The sequence below is a fragment of the Balaenoptera borealis genome, assembly GCF_965194805.1.
Source record: "Balaenoptera borealis genome assembly, chromosome: 7".
NCBI lineage: Eukaryota > Metazoa > Chordata > Mammalia > Artiodactyla > Balaenopteridae > Balaenoptera > Balaenoptera borealis.
In genome coordinates, this window is record NC_138864.1 from 81,897,500 (window position 1) to 81,916,796 (window position 19,297).

A 19,297-nucleotide genomic window follows, 5' to 3' on the forward strand; every position below is an offset into this window, starting at 1 on the left:
TGGATACAGTGTGCTCTTTCATCTTTCCAGATGGAGTAGTCAGGGGATGCCTTTCTGAGAAGGTGACTTACAAGTAGAGAGCTTTTGAAGTGAGGGAGCAATTCCTGCGGAGATCTGGAGAAAGAGATTTCGGGCAAAGGGAGCTGCTCATACTAAGGCCCTAGTGTGAAAGCAGGGATGGCGACAGTAAGGAGGTGGGTGGCCAGATCACGTAGGGACTTACAGACCATGCTATGAACATTGGATATTAATCTCAGCAATAAAGGAAGCCACTGGAGAGTTTTGAGAAGAGAATTCATCACTTCTAAAGACCTCCATTGTTATGGTTGAAGAACAGACTGTATAGGGGGTAGGTGGGCAATGGGGAGACCTGTGTGGAGGAAGAGACCATGGCGGCTTGGACTAGATGATTTTGAGAAGGAGTTTGGCTAATTTTGAAGGTAAAGGCTGAAATGATTTGCTGACAGATTGAGTGTGGGGATAAGCAAGAAGTCAGGGAGGGTGCTAAGGTTTTTGACCTGAGACACTGGGAGGATAGAGTTGCCATCAACTGAGATGGGATGTGGAAGGTTTGGGGGGAAAGACAAAGAACTTGATTTTGGGCATGTTATGTGTGAGGAGGTTTCCAGTAGACAGTGGGATGCTGCCACTCAGGGAAGGGTTTTGGGCTACAGAGGCAAGATCACAGTCTTTGGCATCATCTAGGCCAGCCTCATCTCACAACACACAGCCCCAGTCACAGTGGAATTTCAGGTGCTTGAAAGCACCAAGCCTTTGTCAGCTGCAGGGTCTTTGCATATGCTGTGCCCTCTGCCTAGACCATTAAGCCTGGATAACTGCTACTTTCCCCTGGTTCCCTACTCTAAATTCGGTCCCCCTATTAAATTCTCAAGCTACCCTGAACTTTTCCTTCATTCATTTACTGTTTTCAAATGTATATTCCTTTAAGTGATTTTTAATTTTTAAAACTTTAAAATACATATGTCCCACTAGAATCTAAATTCTGAAATGTCAGGGGTCATGCATGATTGGTTCATCACCATTTTTCCAACATCTAGTGCTGGCACATTGCAGATACTTCTTCAATATTTGCTAAATGAGTGTATGACTGATATTAATTTATTACCTTATATGTGATATGTTGCAGTTCCTCCGTTTTATAATCATATAGTATAGTTCCAAGGGTAATCGTACCTAATGATTTTCTTATCTTCTTAAAACGTAGACTAATTTATTATTTCATGGCTCCATGTGTTTCTTGTGAACAAACACTTTTTTATTAGGTAACAGTGAGTAGAGGCTGGACTGTGGTTGAAGACTAAATGGATCACTTGACTGTGAAACTTTGAAAAGAAAAGGAATTTAAGGCTTATATAAACCTCCCAATCAAAATCCCCCCACCTCCTGTTTCCTTGTCAGCAGTTTTGTTGCATTTCTATGGAATCCTCTATCTGGCATCGCCTGAGATTATTTTATCATGACCTTTGACAAGACCTATCACTTCCTACTCACCATGTTTATCAGGGGACAGAGGCCAGGCATGGTGGGGGAGGGGTGGGAGTGTTGTGGGGGGATGATGGGGGTCTGGGTTGGCTGATGACCTTCTTTGGTGGCTCTTGGAAAGGTCCGTTGTCTCCAGCCTCATCCTGGAAGATTATAGGAAATGATATGTGAGGGAAGAGGTCTGATTTATCGAGAAAGGGTTGTTTGCTTTGAGTCTCTGTTTTTGGTGTTGTCGAACTGTATGAAAAACAGGATTAAATTAGAGATTTCTCTCTTTACTGTCTTTAAAGCTAGAGTGAAGCTTTCAGAGGAGGCTGTGTTGTTTGGGAAACACAGATACTGGTTCCTTGAGTCGATACTGGTGTGTGACACAGGTATATGTAGAAACTGATTGGTAGATTGATTGATTGATATATGTCAATTGGAGAACTTCATGAAAAAAGTCACCGTCTTTATAGAGAACATTGTTGTGGGAGAGACCCACTCAATAAATATATGTTGAGTGCTAGACATTGGGGAAGAGTGGTGAACAAGCTAGAGAAGGTCCTTGCCTTCGTGGAAGTCATAAAATCTACTGAGTCTCAGTCTCCTTATCTGTAAGGTAGAGATCATAATCATACCTACTTCATAAACTTTTCAAGAGTAGTAAATGCCCCTGAATGTGAAAACACCAGCTGGATTTTAAAATGCTATATATGTTATGAGTGGCTATTATGATTGATGTACCAAATATAGTTGTTATTCCCTTTGAGAATAAATCCTGATTAATTATTTCTAGTTCTGAATATCCTATATCCCCATGCAACCTGATTTTATCCTTATAATTTGGGGAGCTAAACTTCCTTTCATTACAATCCTAATGGTAAGAAAAGAAAATGCCAAGTATATAGTTTGGATTGTAAAGAGTTGTATTAGTTAGCTATTGCTGTGTACCAAATTAGCCCCTCCCAACATATATTTATTAAGTCAGAGTTTCTGTGGGTCAGGAATCTGGCTGTGGCTTAGCTGGGTCTTCTGGCTCAGGGTCTCACAAGGCTGTAATCAAGATGTTGGCCAGGGCTGCAGTCATCCTGAGCCTCAACTAAGGGAGGATCTACTTCTAAACTCACGTGGCTGTTGTAGGCCTCAAGTTCCACATGCAAGCTTTTTTGTATGGCTGTTGGCAGGGTAAGAGTAAGCAAGGTTCTAAGAGGGAGAAAGTGAGAGATGGAAATCACAGTCCTTTTGGTAGTTTAACTTCAGACACAATATCCCATTAAATTTGCCATATTCTTTTTTTTTTTTTTTAATTTTTATTTATTTATTTATTTATTTTATTTATGGCTGTGTTGGGTCTTCATTTCTGTGCAAGGGCCTTCTCTAGTTGTGGCAAGCGGGGGCCACTCTTCATCGCAGTGCGCGGGCCTCTCACCATCACGGCCTCTCGTTGTGGAACACAGGCTCCAGACGCGCAGGGTCAGCAATTGTGGCTCACGGGCCCAGCCGCTCCGCGGCATGTGGGATCCTCCCAGACCAGGGCTCGAACCCGTGTCCCCTGCATTGGCAGGCAGATTCTCAACCACTGCGCCACCACGGAAGCCCCTCTTTTTTTTAATGTTTATTTATTTATTTATTTTTGGCTGTGCCATGCAGCTTGTGGGACCTTAGTTCCCCGAGCAGGGATTGAACCCAGGCCCCTGGCAGTGAAAGCACTGATTCCTAACCACTGGACCTCCAGGGAATTCCTGCATTTGCCATATTCTATTTGTTAGAAACAAGTCAGTAGGCCCAGCCGGTATTCAGGGGAGGAGATTACACACATGTGTACCATAAGATTGGGATAATTAGGAGACATCTCAAAGACTGTCCGATATAGCAGTACTTGTAAATAATGCTATGAGTTGATGCTGTAGTTATGGCATTAATAATGTTACACTTTTTGAAATGAAAGAAATAAGGGAAATAAGCACCATCACTTCCTTAAGACACAATAATTAGGACAGACAAGGGAGGTTGATGTTGGAAACTTCTAGATTTTGAATTGTGGCCAATAAAGAATCCTGGTTCATTCTTTTGTTTCTGCCTTTGGCTCATGCTTGGACATTTATAACCTCTGTATTTTTCAGGAAAGCATTTGAAAGGTACCTTCTAAATATTGGAGGTAAACAAAGGTCAGTCTTTCCTAAGCAAGAATACCAAATTAAAAATATGTTAATTTTAATTTGCCATTTCACAGGATTGTTAAGTCACGTGTTCACTTGATTACTTTTAAAAAAAAATTAATTTTATTGAAGTACAGTTCATTTACAATGTGTTAATTTCTGCTGGACAACAAAGTGATGCAGTTACACATATATACATTCTTTTTCATATTTTTTTCCATTATGGTTTATCACAGGATATTGAATATTGCTCCCTGTGCTGTACAGTAGGACCTTGCTGTTTATCCATGCTATAAAAATAGTTTGTATCTGCTAGTCCCAGACTCCCAATCCATCCCTCCCCCACTCTCCCTCCTACTTGGCAACCACAAGTCTCTTCTCTATGTCTGTGAGTCTGTTTCTGTTTTGTAGTTAAGTTCATTCATGTCATACTTTAGAGTCCACATATAAGTGATATCATATAATATTTGTCTTTCTCAGTCTGACTTACTTCACATAGTATGATAGTCTCTAGGTCCATCCATGTACCTGCAAATGGCACTATTTCATTCTTTTTTTTTATGGCTGAATAGTAGTCCATTGTATATATATATACCACATCTTCTTTATCCATTCATCTGTTGATGGATATTTAGGTTGTTTCCATTGTTCACTTGATTACTTTTAACCCCGACCTGAAAACAAGCTGGTCTAATCATTTGGAGGTTATAGGAAAGAATATTCTCTTAAGATACAGAGGAGACCTAGTGCTATGGGAATGAGTTTGCCAGGGTTGAGAAAAAGCAAAAAAGACCAGTATGTCCAGAGTGTAGTGGGCAAGGGATTAAATGCTACAAGATGACGCTGGAGGTGAGGTGTATTAAGCCAGGTTAGGAGTTTAGATTTCAATCTAAATGCAGTGGAGAGCCATTGCAGGTTTTGGGGTGACTGAAAGCAGCAATAATTTTTTCTGTGTATGTGATTTTAATTGCATTTGTTATTGCATTGAGCTGTTTTTCAAAGAAAGATTCTGAAATCTATTAACTAAAGCCATGCTTGGGCAAAGATAAAAGAAGCACTGAAACTTTATAATAGGATGTTTGAATTAGGCATTTCATTTAACACAGAGGTGAAGTGTTGTATATTTCGACCAGCCAATGGCAAAAGCAATGTGGTAGATGCATTTAGAATGAGGTCCTCGTATCATAGGGATTCCTAGTATTACATTAGTTTCACGTGACAGGACTTACAAGAAATTCATTCAGAAAAACATCCAGTGTAGGAGTCTTTTTGGCATGTTCTGTGCATATTTTCTCAAACAAGCCGCAATCATTTTTCGGTTGTGTCATTTATGGCTGGTGCCTGTATGTAGTCCTGGAGCTCTTTTCTAAGCCGGCAGGCACTGAGGCAGCTTGGCAGTGTCATCTGGGCTTGTAAAATTAGAGCACACCATTTAAAATAGTGGTCTTGGTAAATTCTCTTTCCTCCAAATTCCCTCTGAAGCTGACCTTGTGAGAAAAATACCCCGAAGAGGAACAATAGGGCATCTCTTTTTCCTGCAGGGGTAACTAGGAAAGGAAAGTTCCAAAGTTTTAACACTGGAAATCGGCCAATCCTAATGCTAAAATCTACTTGCTGGTGTGTACCTTTCTGAGTCAAGATGAATTTTAGCTGGCTTGAACAAAAGTGGTGAAAAAGTGTCAGTTAAATCTGAAGTTCAAGGATTCTCTTACTTGGCTTTTTTTTTTTTTTTTTTGAATTTTAGAGATAAATGTACTGTTTTCTGATTTAAGAAAAAAACTCAGAAAATACAGAAACATGTAAAGAAGAAAATTCTAACCAAAGATAATCACTGTTGGTGATTTTGATGTATATCCTTCATATAATCTATGTCTATCCATCCATATCGTGTAGCTATAATTCATAGAGTATTTGCAGTTTTGTGTTTGGATTTGTTTTCTGTTTAACATTATTTTGTGATCATTTCCACAAGTTCATGATGTATTTTTTGAAAATATGATTTTAATGACTGTGTAATCTTCTGTTTGTCATAATTTACTTAAGCCATTCTGCTTATTATTAGATGCTTAGTCCATTTTGAATTTTTCCTTGGTAATGCATAATTTTTGATGACCCTTCTTTCACATAACTCTTCATCTACATCTCTCATTTTTCCAAAGAAATTAATCTAACAAATGGATTTTGATACATTTTATTAAATTGCTTTCAAACAGCCTGTACCAATTGCCTCATCATCACCAAGGCTATGCCGAGTGCCTATCAAACTTGACCTCTAACCAGGATTTAGGTAGTCACTAAAAGAGAGATATTTGCCAATTTGTTAGGTCAAAATTGTTTTAATTTGCTTTTATTTGATTAAAAGGGACGTTGAACGTTATATCCATTTATTTACTGGCAGTTTGTCAATTGTCTGTTCATGTCTGTCTATGCCATTTGGCCATTTTATAAAGTTTTTTTTGATGTGGACCATTTTTAACGTCTTTATTGAATTTGTTACAATATTGCTTCTGTTTTATGTTTTGGTTTTCGGGCTGCGAGGCATGTGGGATCTTAGCTTCCCGACCAGGGATCGAACCCTCACCCCCTGCATTGGAAGGCGAAGTCCTAATGACTGGACTGCCGGGAAAGTCCCCATTTTTCTTTTAGAGTATTATTAATGTTTCGCTTATTGAAATTTACATTTTTTAATATGGCAAGGGTATGCACTCTTTATCTTAAAAATTGAGAGGCATAAATATAACCATAGACTTCTATCATATAAAAAGGTTTAAATATATTTTTTGTGGTTCTTAGTTCCTGATATAGTGGTTTATATCTGAGCCTGTAAATATATAAACACAGTTTACTTTTAGAATAATGTCACTTCTTGCTATTGGTTCAGTTACATGAATCTTCCTTATATTTTTCTGCCTGTTTCCCTTTTCCTTCTCCTGTAATAAAATTTTTTTCAAGATCCAGACTTCTACTTATCTCACTTTATTCAACTACACTTTTAGGTGGCAGCTTGCCAAGGAAACCAAATCTGAAAAGAATCACATGGGAGAACTGAAGGGAGTCAGTAGCTCTAGAGAGAGGAATAGTCAACGAAAGAAAAAAGATGGCTACTTGTTTATGTCATGTAAAGAATGAACTTCCTGATGCCAGCTCAGAGTGAGCAGGCTTAGTTAGGAGGCCGTGGGGCTCAGGAATTTCAGGTATCCGACAGCCCGCTCGCTGCTTTTTCTGCCTGTGGCCAGAGGCAACTGGTTCATCCCGGCTCCATCTCCGCTCCTCGTTTTATAATGGAGATAATAATACCTCAAAGGTATGCTCTAATTAATTCTTCTTAGAGCCTCTGAAAATATAATGACTAATTATTACAACTATTAGATCATTAATTCTTCATTCCTTCTATGGAATTTCAATCAAATGCCCCAAATTCAACACCCAGATTCAGTTGTTTGTGGAGACTTTGTTGCCTAGTATTAATAGTTTCTTGGCTTCCTTATGTTTATTTTACCCCATGCTAAGTGAATTCTTTAAAATGTAGAAATTTGAAAGTCTGTTGAAAATATTTAGAAATTTTGAAGTTCCAAGAAGAGGAAATGCCAAAAAAATTATAAAGTTGAAAATTTTTTAAATTATAAAGTTTTATATCTCCACAGATCATTGTAACTCACTAATAAAAATAGCTAAATATTTGAGACTGTTGGTTTTTAAACCACGTTAACTTCTTTTTCCTTCAAGGTGAACCATAAAATCTGGTCACTGGTAAATAATTATACCTAAGACTATTATAGTTTACCTAGATATTCAATAGGAGAGTCATGTGGGCGTAAATAATTTAACAAATGGGACATGTTCTGACCAGTGGCCCTGACTTTTACTGTGCGGTTTTAAGTTCGAAAATGTGTGTTGACTGATTAAGAACCTTTTTGTTAATTCCATAAATTCAGAAAATTAATATGGCTCTGAGTTGAAAAGAGTGAAAAGGGTTTATGCATAGCATTGGTGATTTTTCTTCAATGGCATTGTTTGATTTAGTGTGTGAGCGTCTTATTTTTCTAATTAGGTCATGTGCACCTTAAGAGTAGAGACCATGCGTTGTAATTCCTCTAAAAGCAGAGGGATTGAATGAATGCTGGAATTATCACTTAGGCCACCTGGCTTTTTTCACCCTGACTCAACCTATAACCAGCTGTGAGTTTTTGGACACTTAGGTAACTGCATGCCGCCTCAGTTTCCCAGTCTCTAAATGGGAAAATGATACCTTCTCTAATTTACAAGGCTGTTGTGAAGTTCAAGTGAAAGGAACTCGATGGTTAAGAGCTTTGTGTGGGCTAGTAAAAATTCAGTGTCATTTTGTAAGGTTGTTTTTTTTCCCAGATGTATGATTGTCAGTGGAGATGTGTGTTTTGACCTCTTCCCCTCCATTTTTGCCTGGGAGATTTTGCATGCTGATAAGAGCTAAGAGTTGATTTAGCATAGTTATTATCAGATGTTTCCGGCTCTCGTGGCCTCTAGCTTCTCGTGGTCTGGCCTTCATATGAACAAGGGCCATACAACGAGCCTCTTAAATTTAAGTGTCAGTGGCATCGTCTTCATCAGGAGAAACATCTCAAACATTTATTTTCTTTGCAGAAGGCAAGTTTCAGTGGGGGAGTCAGTTTGTTTCTGAAACGATCTCATTTACCTGAATGAGGAGCGCATATTTATTTTCAGGGTAAATGGCGAGGGTATGTAATTCTCGTGTGACAGATGAACTAGACACTCCGCTGTAAATTACATTTGGCTGGAAGAAGATGCTCTGGTATGAAACCACATTTCTGCCTTGCTTACTTTCTCTTCTTGGGTTGGGGCTGAGAGCTGGAAGATTGGTGAGTCTTTGATTTGCCTAGAAAACGAAAACTATTCTTTAGAGAAAGCAGAAAGGGGTGAGTAATCCCATCTATACTTATTTATATAAAAAAGAGGATTTGCGGATGTGACCTGGGTCCAGCATTTCTCTTGCCAGGAGACTAAATGTGTCACAGAACATGTCTGAGTGGCTTGTGGCATTACAGTTTATTTTCAAAGGCCTTTTGATAACACAATTAAGCCTTTCCCTTTGTTTTATTTTAAAGTTGCCCTTACTGGCTACATTAGTGTGTCGCAAAGTGGGAATTTTTTTGTTGTTTCTGTGAGCCTTCAGTCTCATAAAAATTAAATGTGTGCATTCCTGTAACCTGATATGCCCTCTCCAGTGAAAATCAATGCTTCGTGCCCTTGCTTCTCAAGCTGCAGAGGTCTTATTTTGTAGCCTGTGTCCGTTGTGTGTGCATTTGCGCATATGGCCTTTCGTCACCCATGTTTTCTGATGTTTCTGAAACATATCTGAGACCTCAGCCCCACTACAAACAATCTGTCGGCTTGTGTTTAGCTTCCCTGTGTGTTTGCTAGAGAACAGCAGAGGGTGGTTTTTTGTTTTGTTTTTGTTCTTTCTGTGGCCTGGGGAGTGGGCACAGAACAGCACCAGTTTATTACTCATCTATGTATTATTCCCTTGGTTGCGGGTAGCAAGAACATCTGAAAAGATGGATTTCTGGAGGGGTAGCAAAATTGAAAACCATTCAGTTCCCCTTCAGACTTGAATTATATTATCTTAAATATGCCAAGTACAGAGTCTGAGACTCCTGATAGCCAATTATTTGCCTGTGCTTAGGTGCAATTATCATTTTTCCCTACCCAGTGGAGTTTCCATTGCAGGTTTCTTCTAGGAAATAATCAAATGTTGAATTTTAGGATTAGGTTCCAAAGTAGAAGAAAGACTCTGGGATTCTCTCAGATTCTCCTTGAACTAATCATTGCCTCTGATAAATGGGACCAGCCTAGCCTTTTGCAGCATTTGACTGTGAGATTTAAGGATATGTTACCAAGCTGATGGAATCTGGGAGAACAGGCTGCATTTATTCTGCTATATGAAAGTCCCTGAGTGTAATTTCATACTACGCTGGTGAGGTTATTCAAAGGTTATGTTAGAGCAAATGATGAACTGGCCCTAATTGTCTTTCCCCCACTTTTAGAAGGACAGCAAGTGTCAGAAGGTCTTTGGTTTGGTGCAATTCAGTCATGATTTTGTCTGATGTCACTGATTCAGTGACAGCATCCCTCAGAGGTCTCAGCTCTTACTCAAAAGGTGCCGCTTGCATGATCAGTTGAAAGGATTCTTAGGGGCATGGCTAAAGACTTCTTACTACTGTTTGTGATTAATCAATTAATTTGATTAATGCCTACTATATGCTAGGCACTGTGTTAAATACTTTACTTACGTTGTTTTATTTAGTAGGTATTATTATCTCTATTCTGATGAGGAAACTGAAGTTCAGAGAGACTGAAAAGTTTACCCAAGATCATGTAGCTAATAAGTGGCAAAGCCAGCATTCACTCTCTGTTGTGGGTGCTTCCTTTCCTCATACTGTATACAGTGTTGGGAGCACAAGGAAAGGTCTGTAAAGCTTGCCAAGAGAGACCACCATTCCATCTTCTTCAGAGAAAGCTATCTGTATGACGAAAATACCACTGATGTCTTCAATCCATAGGTCTTCCTTCCATCACCTTCCACCAATACAAAATGCTTTCTAGTTCTGTCACCAAATATTTTACTGAGTCCCTACAGAATCCTAATTTTAAGTGGTCATTGATTTCAAGAAGTACAATAAAAGCACAGCTTACTTCATGTAACAACGTGAAACTTAAGGTGCAGTTGGTACTATAACCTAACTAAATGGAATTGCAAGTGCTGTTATTAGTAGTCATAATATTAATAGTTGTGTTTAAAGATACAATCCTGTTAACTATAAGCAGTGTAATATCATCCCACTTCTTAAATGCAGTCACTCGATGATTAACATGCGCAGTATTCTTTGTATGATTGTTTTTGGAATTATAGTCCTAAATCTGTTCTGGAACAGAAAAGAGAATATAGACATTTGTGAGATTAGAATCTGGTAACTTTCAGGCTCAGAGTGCATTTACAAACACTGGCATTCATCCCTGTGTGATATTTCCCAGTTATCCAAAAAGGCTTTTATTCAGGAGCCATTTGTGGTTGGGATGCATGGTGATGCATCATTTATACAGTGCCTTAAGTGTTTACTGGGTAGAGTGTGCAAGAGACAAAGCACAAGAATCCTGCCTAAAGCCCTTACTATCTAGAGACACATTTACTGTTATATAATAGAATTTCATCCAAGAGTAGATATTGCTTAACTCATTCATTTCCTGAGAGCTGAAGTTCAGGGTTTCCTTTAACGTTTCGATAGCCCCCAACATGTTGATTTGTATTTTCACCTCCAATAGACAGTCACACTAAAGAGTATGTTTTGCACTCTAAAAGTGGGCAGGAGGTGGGATGGGAAAGAGGGTGTGGACTCAATCAGCAAGTTATTGTTTAAGGGGGTGTTGGGAGAGGGCAGCTGAGGGTAGACTAGAGATCACTGATTCCCAGCTTTACACCATAAAGGCCCTCTTTGTTTTTTCTTACTTTTATATTTGAAAGATTTTTTTCTACTCGGTAAGTATTAATTAATTCGTTTTCTTTAAAGCTGAAGGCGTTCATAATTGTAAATCATAAACTGTGATAATCATGAGCTGACTGATGTTACCACACTGAATCAAAAAGTTTCCAGCCAGAAGTAAAGCTGACATTTTACTTGGCTTGTGAGAGCTTTTTTTGTGAATCATTAAATGTTTAAATATATGTTAAGCTTTTGGAAATACTGCAAAGTGAACTGAACTCTGTTATTACTTTCACAGACTGCTTAGGAATCCAGAGACCCCCAAGTGGGGAGCAATTGGATTTAGCAATTGCCATAAATTCCTTTCTACTTCTAACGCTCTGTGATTTGTGAACACCATTAAAACTAATAAAACTGACATGTTGCCAATGTACTCCCAACAGCAAGTTTTGAAATCCAGGTCTGACATGTTGTGGGGTGAGGGAAGAAGCAAATTTAGATACCCCCAAAAGAGGGTAGGGTAAGTATGTGGGAATAGCTGTACTTTGGGTGTGTCCCACAGTTTTCCTTGGTAAGCAACCAAAGAGAGCAATGTCTCCTTTGTCACCCTTGACCACAGACAGTTCTACTTGTGATAAAAACAAACAAACAAACAAAACCAGACTCTTTATATGATGCTTTGTCTCCATATCACATGTGGACCATACGCACACAACCCTTTAGCCCAGGCCCCACATTGCAGGCAGAATGATCTGGAACACCAAAGCCAACTCTATCAAACCCCTGTTGGGTCTCAACTGCCCATGGGAATAAAATCTAACCTCTTTGGCTTTGTGTATAAAGTCATTGACAATATGACCCTAATCTATACCTGATTCATCTCCACACATACATTATGAACCTGCTACACTGAATTTTTCATCATACTTGCAACTACCCGACCTTTCATTAACCATTGCCTTTACACATGCTGTTCTGCTAACTGTAATATTTTTTCTGCTCAATCTTTGTTGAATAAGTTCCTATAATAATCTGGCTAAGATAACAGCACTTATTATGTACCAGGCACTCATTTAATCTTTACAGTGAGGTGGTTGCCATTATCAGTATCATTTTGCAGAGGAGGAACCTGGCCCAGAGAGGTTAAGTAAACTTCCCAAAGTCACATAGCCAATAAGTGGTGGAGCCAGGATTTGAACCTGTACAGCCCATCATTTCTGGACCTATACTCTCAACCCCCATGCCATACTGCCCCTCCTCTAAGATGCACGTACAAAGTTGAAGGTGTTCCTAAATCCCTCAAATGGAGTAACCTCTTTCATTCTTAGGATTCCCAAAGTGCTTTCTAAAGCAGTCTAGTAATAGAATTCAGCAAGTTGCATTATTATTTTGGTCTTTCTGTGCCTTTGTGATTTGTGAGTAATTTGAGTATCATTCAGTTTTTTGGGCCCAGGGCCTGGCAACTTGCCTGCCACCAGGTAAACACTTAGTAGATTTATTTCTTCAATGAGAGAATGAATGAGTGAATGAACAAACACGGAAGCACTTGTCTGTACTCAGATGGGTCAGATCCTCTTTCCTTCTATGACATATTTCTGGGATATCAGTTGAAAAACACTTCCTTCCAGTAGACTTTACCTGTCTCAGGGGTGTAGAACATTCCAGCAGGAAAACTTAGAGCTTTCAGCTGTCATCTTCACGTGACAGTAAATCATTTCCAAATCCTGCAAAGATGCCCATGAATTCTGCTGAGTAGCCATGTAGCACTAGAGTCTGACAACATTGATTTATTTAAGTATAGGTTTGGTGCTCTGTGAGAGCTCACCATCTGCTTAAGTTGTGTTTGCTTGAAGTACCAGTCAGCGTTTTCCTGACGAGTTATAGAAAAATGGTAGTTCGACTTAATTTTTAAGCAAAGTCTGTTTAAGAATAATTTGTTAATTACTAGTTGGTTGATCTCATTTCCTTAAATTAAGGGCTTCAGTTAATATCACATGCTTATTGCCAGCTTGCTAGAAGCCACTGCAGTGGTGCCCATAGTTGCATGATATACTGTAGTCCTATTCCTCTGTGCCAGCCCCTGCCCTGGCTTTTAAATTCATCTTTAGCTAATTTTACAAGCCTGGAGAGTAACCTGATGGTTTACTAGCTTTAGGATTACAGGTTGGAAGCTTAATTTAATAGCCACTTATAAAACCGTTTAGGCGGAAATTGGTATAATAAGGCTTTCAATATGATGGGTGCACAGAGCCATTTCATCAAGGCTGATAATTCAAAATACAGGAGAATTGGAATTCACACCATTTGGGCTGAAGGTGTTTCATCAACCGCACACAAGACAGGATCCAAAACTTGCTGTGGGGTGGTTTGGAGTCCAGTGATTTTTTGGCAAGAGAGGAAATATTTGGCAGCCTGTTATTGGGGAGGTCTAAGGAGGCTGGCCTGGGCCATTAAGAAGAACACAGTGAGGTTGGGTGAATCTGGATGTGTAATGGTTTTGTAAATGTTTTGGTTACAATAAAATCCCAAACATATTTTATCAATGCATTTTCCCTCGTAATTTTCAGACCTTTGTGTATTTCAAGGGAAATTTCGTCCATATGTTTTTGATTCATTTATACTTAACTCATCAAAATGTTGTATTCTACAAGTTTATTTGATGTTCAAGAAGACTTTAGAGCTTGATTTAAATATCTTCTAGTGTTCTTTCCCTTTCCTTTTTAAAAATAGAAAGCCATCTACTCTTGGCAAAACCTAAACGCACACACACCAAAAGTTTGCATTTGGTTGAAAGCTCTAAGCCCATAAAGCTGTTAAGCTGGGCCAAATGCATTCTTCAACTCCTGGTAAAGTGTGAGCTCTGTTCCTCAAAAGTATAGAGAGATCTTTACCTTTTGATAATCTCTGGTGGCTGTGCACATTGAAAGAAAGTCTAAAAAATTAAAATGCCTGCCATCTGCTAGATCTTTGATCTTGGGAAAGTCACTTTACCTCCCTTCGCTTCAGTTTTCCCATCTGTAAAGTCGGGCCATCTTTGTCTTGTCTACCTCCCAGAATTACTGAGAGGATTAAAAGAGCTCATATGAAAATACTTTAGAAAACACAAATAGCTCCACAAATAGAATCACATCTCTTTTCTTGATATTATTATTCTTTGAATAAAATAATAGATACTCAGCCTTTAGTCAGTGTTGATCATGTGCCACGTGCTATGTTAGACATCTTACAAGTTACTATCTTGTTTAATCCTCATATTATTTGGTAAAGAGTAGATACTTTAAGTTTCTACATTTTGGAAGGTAAAACTCCTTTACATTATTTACCCAAGGTCTTATAGTTTGTGGGAGAGCTAGAATGTAAATCTAGCCCTTTATGAGTTTTAACCATTAAGTTGTATAGTATATGATTGAAGCCATATTAATCACTGTCATGTTGACTCAATATCAAAGTTTATCTTGAGTTATAACTAAGTCTCTCCATGTGGTTAAGATCACTTACATTTTCTATTACATTCTCTTATTGAATAGAGTGAATGCATATATAATATTATGCTGTTTGATTATGTACATATTAAAAGATCATTCATTACATCGATAGCAGAGAAGCTAATTTTAATTGAATACCTACTTTGGACCAGACACTACAGAGCTCATTATCTGCTCATTGCCTTTAATCCTCACAACAGCTCTATGAGGTAGAGACTGTTATTGTCAAGCGCTGTGAAGATCTGGGATTTTACCCTACTTGCAAGCTAGCAAACAAGCCTGCCAGTTTCATGGATGCTGGAAAAAGTTATGAAACTCCTGGGTCAGAAATAAAGTTACTATTGACAGCCAGCAAGCAGCATCACTTTCATCTTTGCATCAGTTTCCCTTGGCCCCCAGGTCCTACCAGGGTGATGTGCACTGGCCTGTGTGGGTTTATGTTATGGCTGAGGAGCTGACCCCAAGCTTAGAGATCCATCTCTTTTAATACTGTGGTAAGAAACTTTGCCTGACCTTTGCTCCAGAAACAGACATTATCTTTATTATACTGGACGGTAAGCAAACCTGCCCTGTGCTCCAGATGGACACACTACATCTGTCTTACTGTTTGCTCTACAAACATGTTGGAAAAGTACCAACCATCAGTGCCTCTGCTTCTAAGACATACATAATGGCAAGAGACTTATGGAGAGTTGTCTCCCAACAATTATCTCCATTTTACAGACAAGGAATCTGGGCTGAGAGAGGTTTAGTCATTCATTCATACCAGAAGTATTTATTGGGCACCTGTATGTGTTAAGGTCACACCGCCAAACAGTAGAGGAGGGGGCAGCCAACATAGGCTCTAAGCCATTAACTTGTTCGCTGGCCCACTTACCCCTCACCTCCTCAGTCATTATCCATCGTGCCTCCCATCCTAATGAGCAATGATATAAAACAGTAATTAACTTAAGATGATAATGACCCTTTGGGACACATGCTTCTCCTGCCATCAGCTTCTCCCTCTGCAGCTTGACCCAGCCCTAGATACCCAGACGCAGCAGGGTTGCCTGAGACGGGGGCATGGTATTGGCAGTGCCTGAGAGAAGTCAGAGGTCATATTTAGCAGCACATGGAAGACAGCGGTGCTAGGTGATTAGAAAGTTAAATGTGAATAATTTTGTTATGGAAAATTTAGTTTTGGAACTTGGAATAATTTGGTCTCTGTACAAAATTCAGAAGGTTCTTTTTCCCCTGTTGCTCCCTCCCCCGGTTAATCAGCGTTATTTTATATTTGTATAACGATGCCATGAAATGAAGTCAAGGTTTTGGTAGTGCCCATGCTAGCTTGTGGGATTCTTCTTGCCATGTGCCTGAATCAATCTATGGGGAAATATTAAGTGATTATGAAGTTGGAATCTGGGGAGAAGAAAAAAGTCTTGGCAATGATCTGACCAGAAGCATCCTTTGCAAACAAAGATGTCTCCTCCACCCCATGGGAAGGTGTCCCAGGCTGTAATTTCTCTCCTCTGTCAGCACAGGCTCCCCTGAGAGAGCTAGTTTGCCAGTTTTCCTAGGAAAAGAATAACGGTGGACACGGATTAATGAAGAGGGCTGGTATCTAGCTTTGCACTGTGGTGAAGAAACAAAGCGAAACTGAACTGGTCAACCTTTGCCCCTTTCAACCAAGAGACTTCAGGGGAGACATTCTTCCCCTGGCATCTCTCCATCAGAGGGGAAACTGTACCTTAAGAAAAAATGAGAGAAAGAAGCCTGCCTTGATGCTCATTTAGGCCCGCCACTGTGTTCATGGATTAGCGTAACACAGTGAGAAATCCTCTCCTGCTGGCTTACTTCTCAGCACCTGAAGCTATTGGCCCTGTTTCCTGAGCTTGTTTCACTCCCTTTGATGCCAGAGAAAATCTAATTAGTGAAGAATTTGAAGGAAGGAATTTTGGAGAGAACTCTGCCACCCCAAAATCTCAGCAGAATGGGGCCATGACTCTTCCTTGTGAGGCCCTCACCGTCAAGGGTTGCTTCCTAATCTTAAAAGTTAAGAAAGAAAGTTTATACACAAACTCTCTGTGATGGAGCCAGGCCTCCTTCAGAGCAGATGATCCTAGAGCCACTTATCTTGCAAATGGATTCTCTCTTCGGACAGCCTCTGTATATCTGTAGACTAGGCTTGCAGAAAGAGGAAATTACTTTGTGCACCTCAGCAGCAAAGTCAAGTGGAAGAAGAAAATAAGAATCTTTGGAACCAAGTTTTACTTAAGAATGAAAGTGGGCCTCAGGAGCTAATATTCTCTGAATATACTTGATGGGGTGAGGAGGAAATGTTTGCTGCTTTGCTCCGAATATCCAAGGTCTGTTCATGGCAGTTGCAAAACAACCTCAACAAACAAAACCAGACAAAAACCCAACAATGTGTGATGTGTTACTTTCCTAATTACTTGGTTCTGCTCCTTCCCCACCCCTCCCCCCAGGAAGCCCTTAGAGCAGCCAGAGTGCCTTTCCTTGAGGGAACCATGCAAGATGCCCCTGAACACATGTGGCTCCAAAGGAACCTTCAGTGCAGACCCTCTCCCCCTCCCCCTTTGTTCCTTTTGATGGTTCCACCCCCAGTTTCCTTGTTGTTGTTTTTGGTTGATCTGTTTGTTTTGGGTCCCCTGCCCCACCCCCCAGCTCCAGGAAGCTGTACGCACACTGGAGCATTTGGGGCTGACTTGGCAGGATAATGTGACTGCTGGCAGCTTCCAAAATATGACACCAGTGAAAATATGAACCAAATGTTCCTTGTATGCTAGGGTGTGAAGTCTTCATCACGCCTCTCTCTGAGAGCAGAGAGCACGAAAGAACTAGATGGTTTTGGGTCTTGGTCCTGGCTCTGTCTCTTTTTTTTTTTTTTTTTTTTTAATTTATTTATTATTTATTTTTGGCTGTGTTGGGTCTTCGTTTCTGTGCGAGGGCTTTCTCTAGTTGTGGCAAGTGGGGGCCACTCTTCATCGCGGTGCGCGGGCCTCTCACTATCGCGGCCTCTCCTGTTGTGGAGCACAGGCTCCAGACGCGCAGGCTCAGTAGTTGTGGCTCACAGGCCCAGTTGCTCTGTGGCATGTGGGATCTTCCCAGACCAGGGCTCGAACCCGTGTCCCCTGCATTGGCAGGCAGACTCTGAACCACTGCGCCACCAGGGAAGCCCTGGCTCTGTCTCTTAACTGCTGGGTGATATCTCTGCACACAATCCTTTATTATAAAATAGCAGTCGTCTTACCCACTTCATAAAGGTGCCATTGGGTTCAAACAGAGTCATTTATTGAGTGCCTACTACGTGCCAGAGAGTGTGCTGAAGTAGCTCCTCTGCTGAAGCATGAGCTCCTCAAAGGCAAGGTCATTTCATACTCCCACTGGGCTGGACAAGTAGAGTCTGACGGGCTGGGCTTGAGTCTTGTCTCTGTCCCTTGTTAGCTCTGTGACTTTGGGCAAGTTACTAACCTCTCACCTGGAAAGTGGCAGTCATGACAGCACCTGCATCAGAGAGCTCTTGTGAGAACTAAATAGGCTATCACACGTAGCCCAGGGCTTGGAAGGTGCTCCGTGAATGTCAGCAATCATTACTTATAAGCCCAGTGCCGGGCACGTAGGCACGTATCTGTCTTTTGAAATATAGTAAATAGTAAGTGCTCAACAAATGCTAGTTCCTTTTTCCATAATCCTTCTTCAACAAGTCTTCCCTTTCATATCTGACAGGTTACCGTGGTGTGTTTCACTGGGGCCAATCCCAAGAAAGGAAGATAAGGCTTTTCCAGAGGGAGTTTAACTCTGAAGGTTCTCTTCATATGTGTTTGTTCTTTCAGTCACTACAAACCTACAAAGGGAGAAATGTGGACCAACCAACTCCATGTCTTAGGGTGTTTGTCCCTTCATGTAGTCATTTGCTTGAGTTGAGCGCAAGCTCAGTGATCCTTAGCCATGTTGGTGGTGGTGAGAAAGCAGTACCAGAGGATGTTCACTCAGCATGTCACTGGGACGTGGAGCCCACACATACACCTGCTGGGGGAAGGTAGTGGGTGGCTGTGTGTGTTTGTGGCAGAGGTGGAGGTGGTCAGTGGCTTCACAGCTAGGAGAGCTAGATAAAGAAGTTGATGACTCAAGGGTCTTTTAGTTTCCCCAGCATTTCCAAAGGGTGGCTTCTGATTACATAACTGTCCCAGATTCCTTGCCAACCTCAGGTACACCTCAGGCCTTCTCTTCTTCCCACTGGCTTCTTCTTTTGACTTGGAGCAATGTTTATAAAGGTCAGAATCTACTAAAGAAAGAGACAAGAACCAGGAAGAAACCACTTCAGTGACTGAACGTTTTTGGGCGGGTAGGGGACGTGTATGTGTGGTTTCATTTATATTGCTTTCAATTTTTTTTTTTAGATCTTAATTTACTGTTGGACACGTCAGAGTTCATTCGGCTCTGACAAGATCCCTGACCCCAAGGACCTTCATTCTCTAAACTACACTTCCCTCTGGACTCAGGAACCCTCAGTGTTAGTGATATGGAGCTAGTGGGTTTAGCTGTGGGATTTTGCCACCATCTTCGTGTGCCCTCTGGGGGACTTTTCAGATATTGAAGTGGGCCTTTAACCTGCTAAATTCTTTGGATGGCTTGACTGGTCACTGGCTGTGACTTCCAGAACATGCAAGCCCTGAATCCTATAGGGCCTGAG

At 40.5% G+C, this 19,297-nt stretch overlaps 1 protein-coding gene across 5 annotated transcripts in view; it reads left to right on the forward strand.

Moving 5' to 3' along the window:
* Positions 1 to 19,297, forward strand: part of CREB5 (cAMP responsive element binding protein 5) — a 409,001-nt gene that overhangs the window by 16,714 nt on the left and 372,990 nt on the right. Inside the window, exon 1 of one of the 5 annotated variants that reach the window (XM_082397964.1) lies at positions 6 to 8,500. The exons of the other annotated variants lie outside the window; for them this stretch is intronic. Coding sequence (XP_082254090.1) covers positions 8,426 to 8,500 — 75 coding nt within the window. The 5' untranslated portion in view covers positions 6 to 8,425. Of the gene's footprint in view, positions 1 to 5; positions 8,501 to 19,297 lie in introns of those variants that run through there. 5 annotated transcript variants of the gene reach the window in all.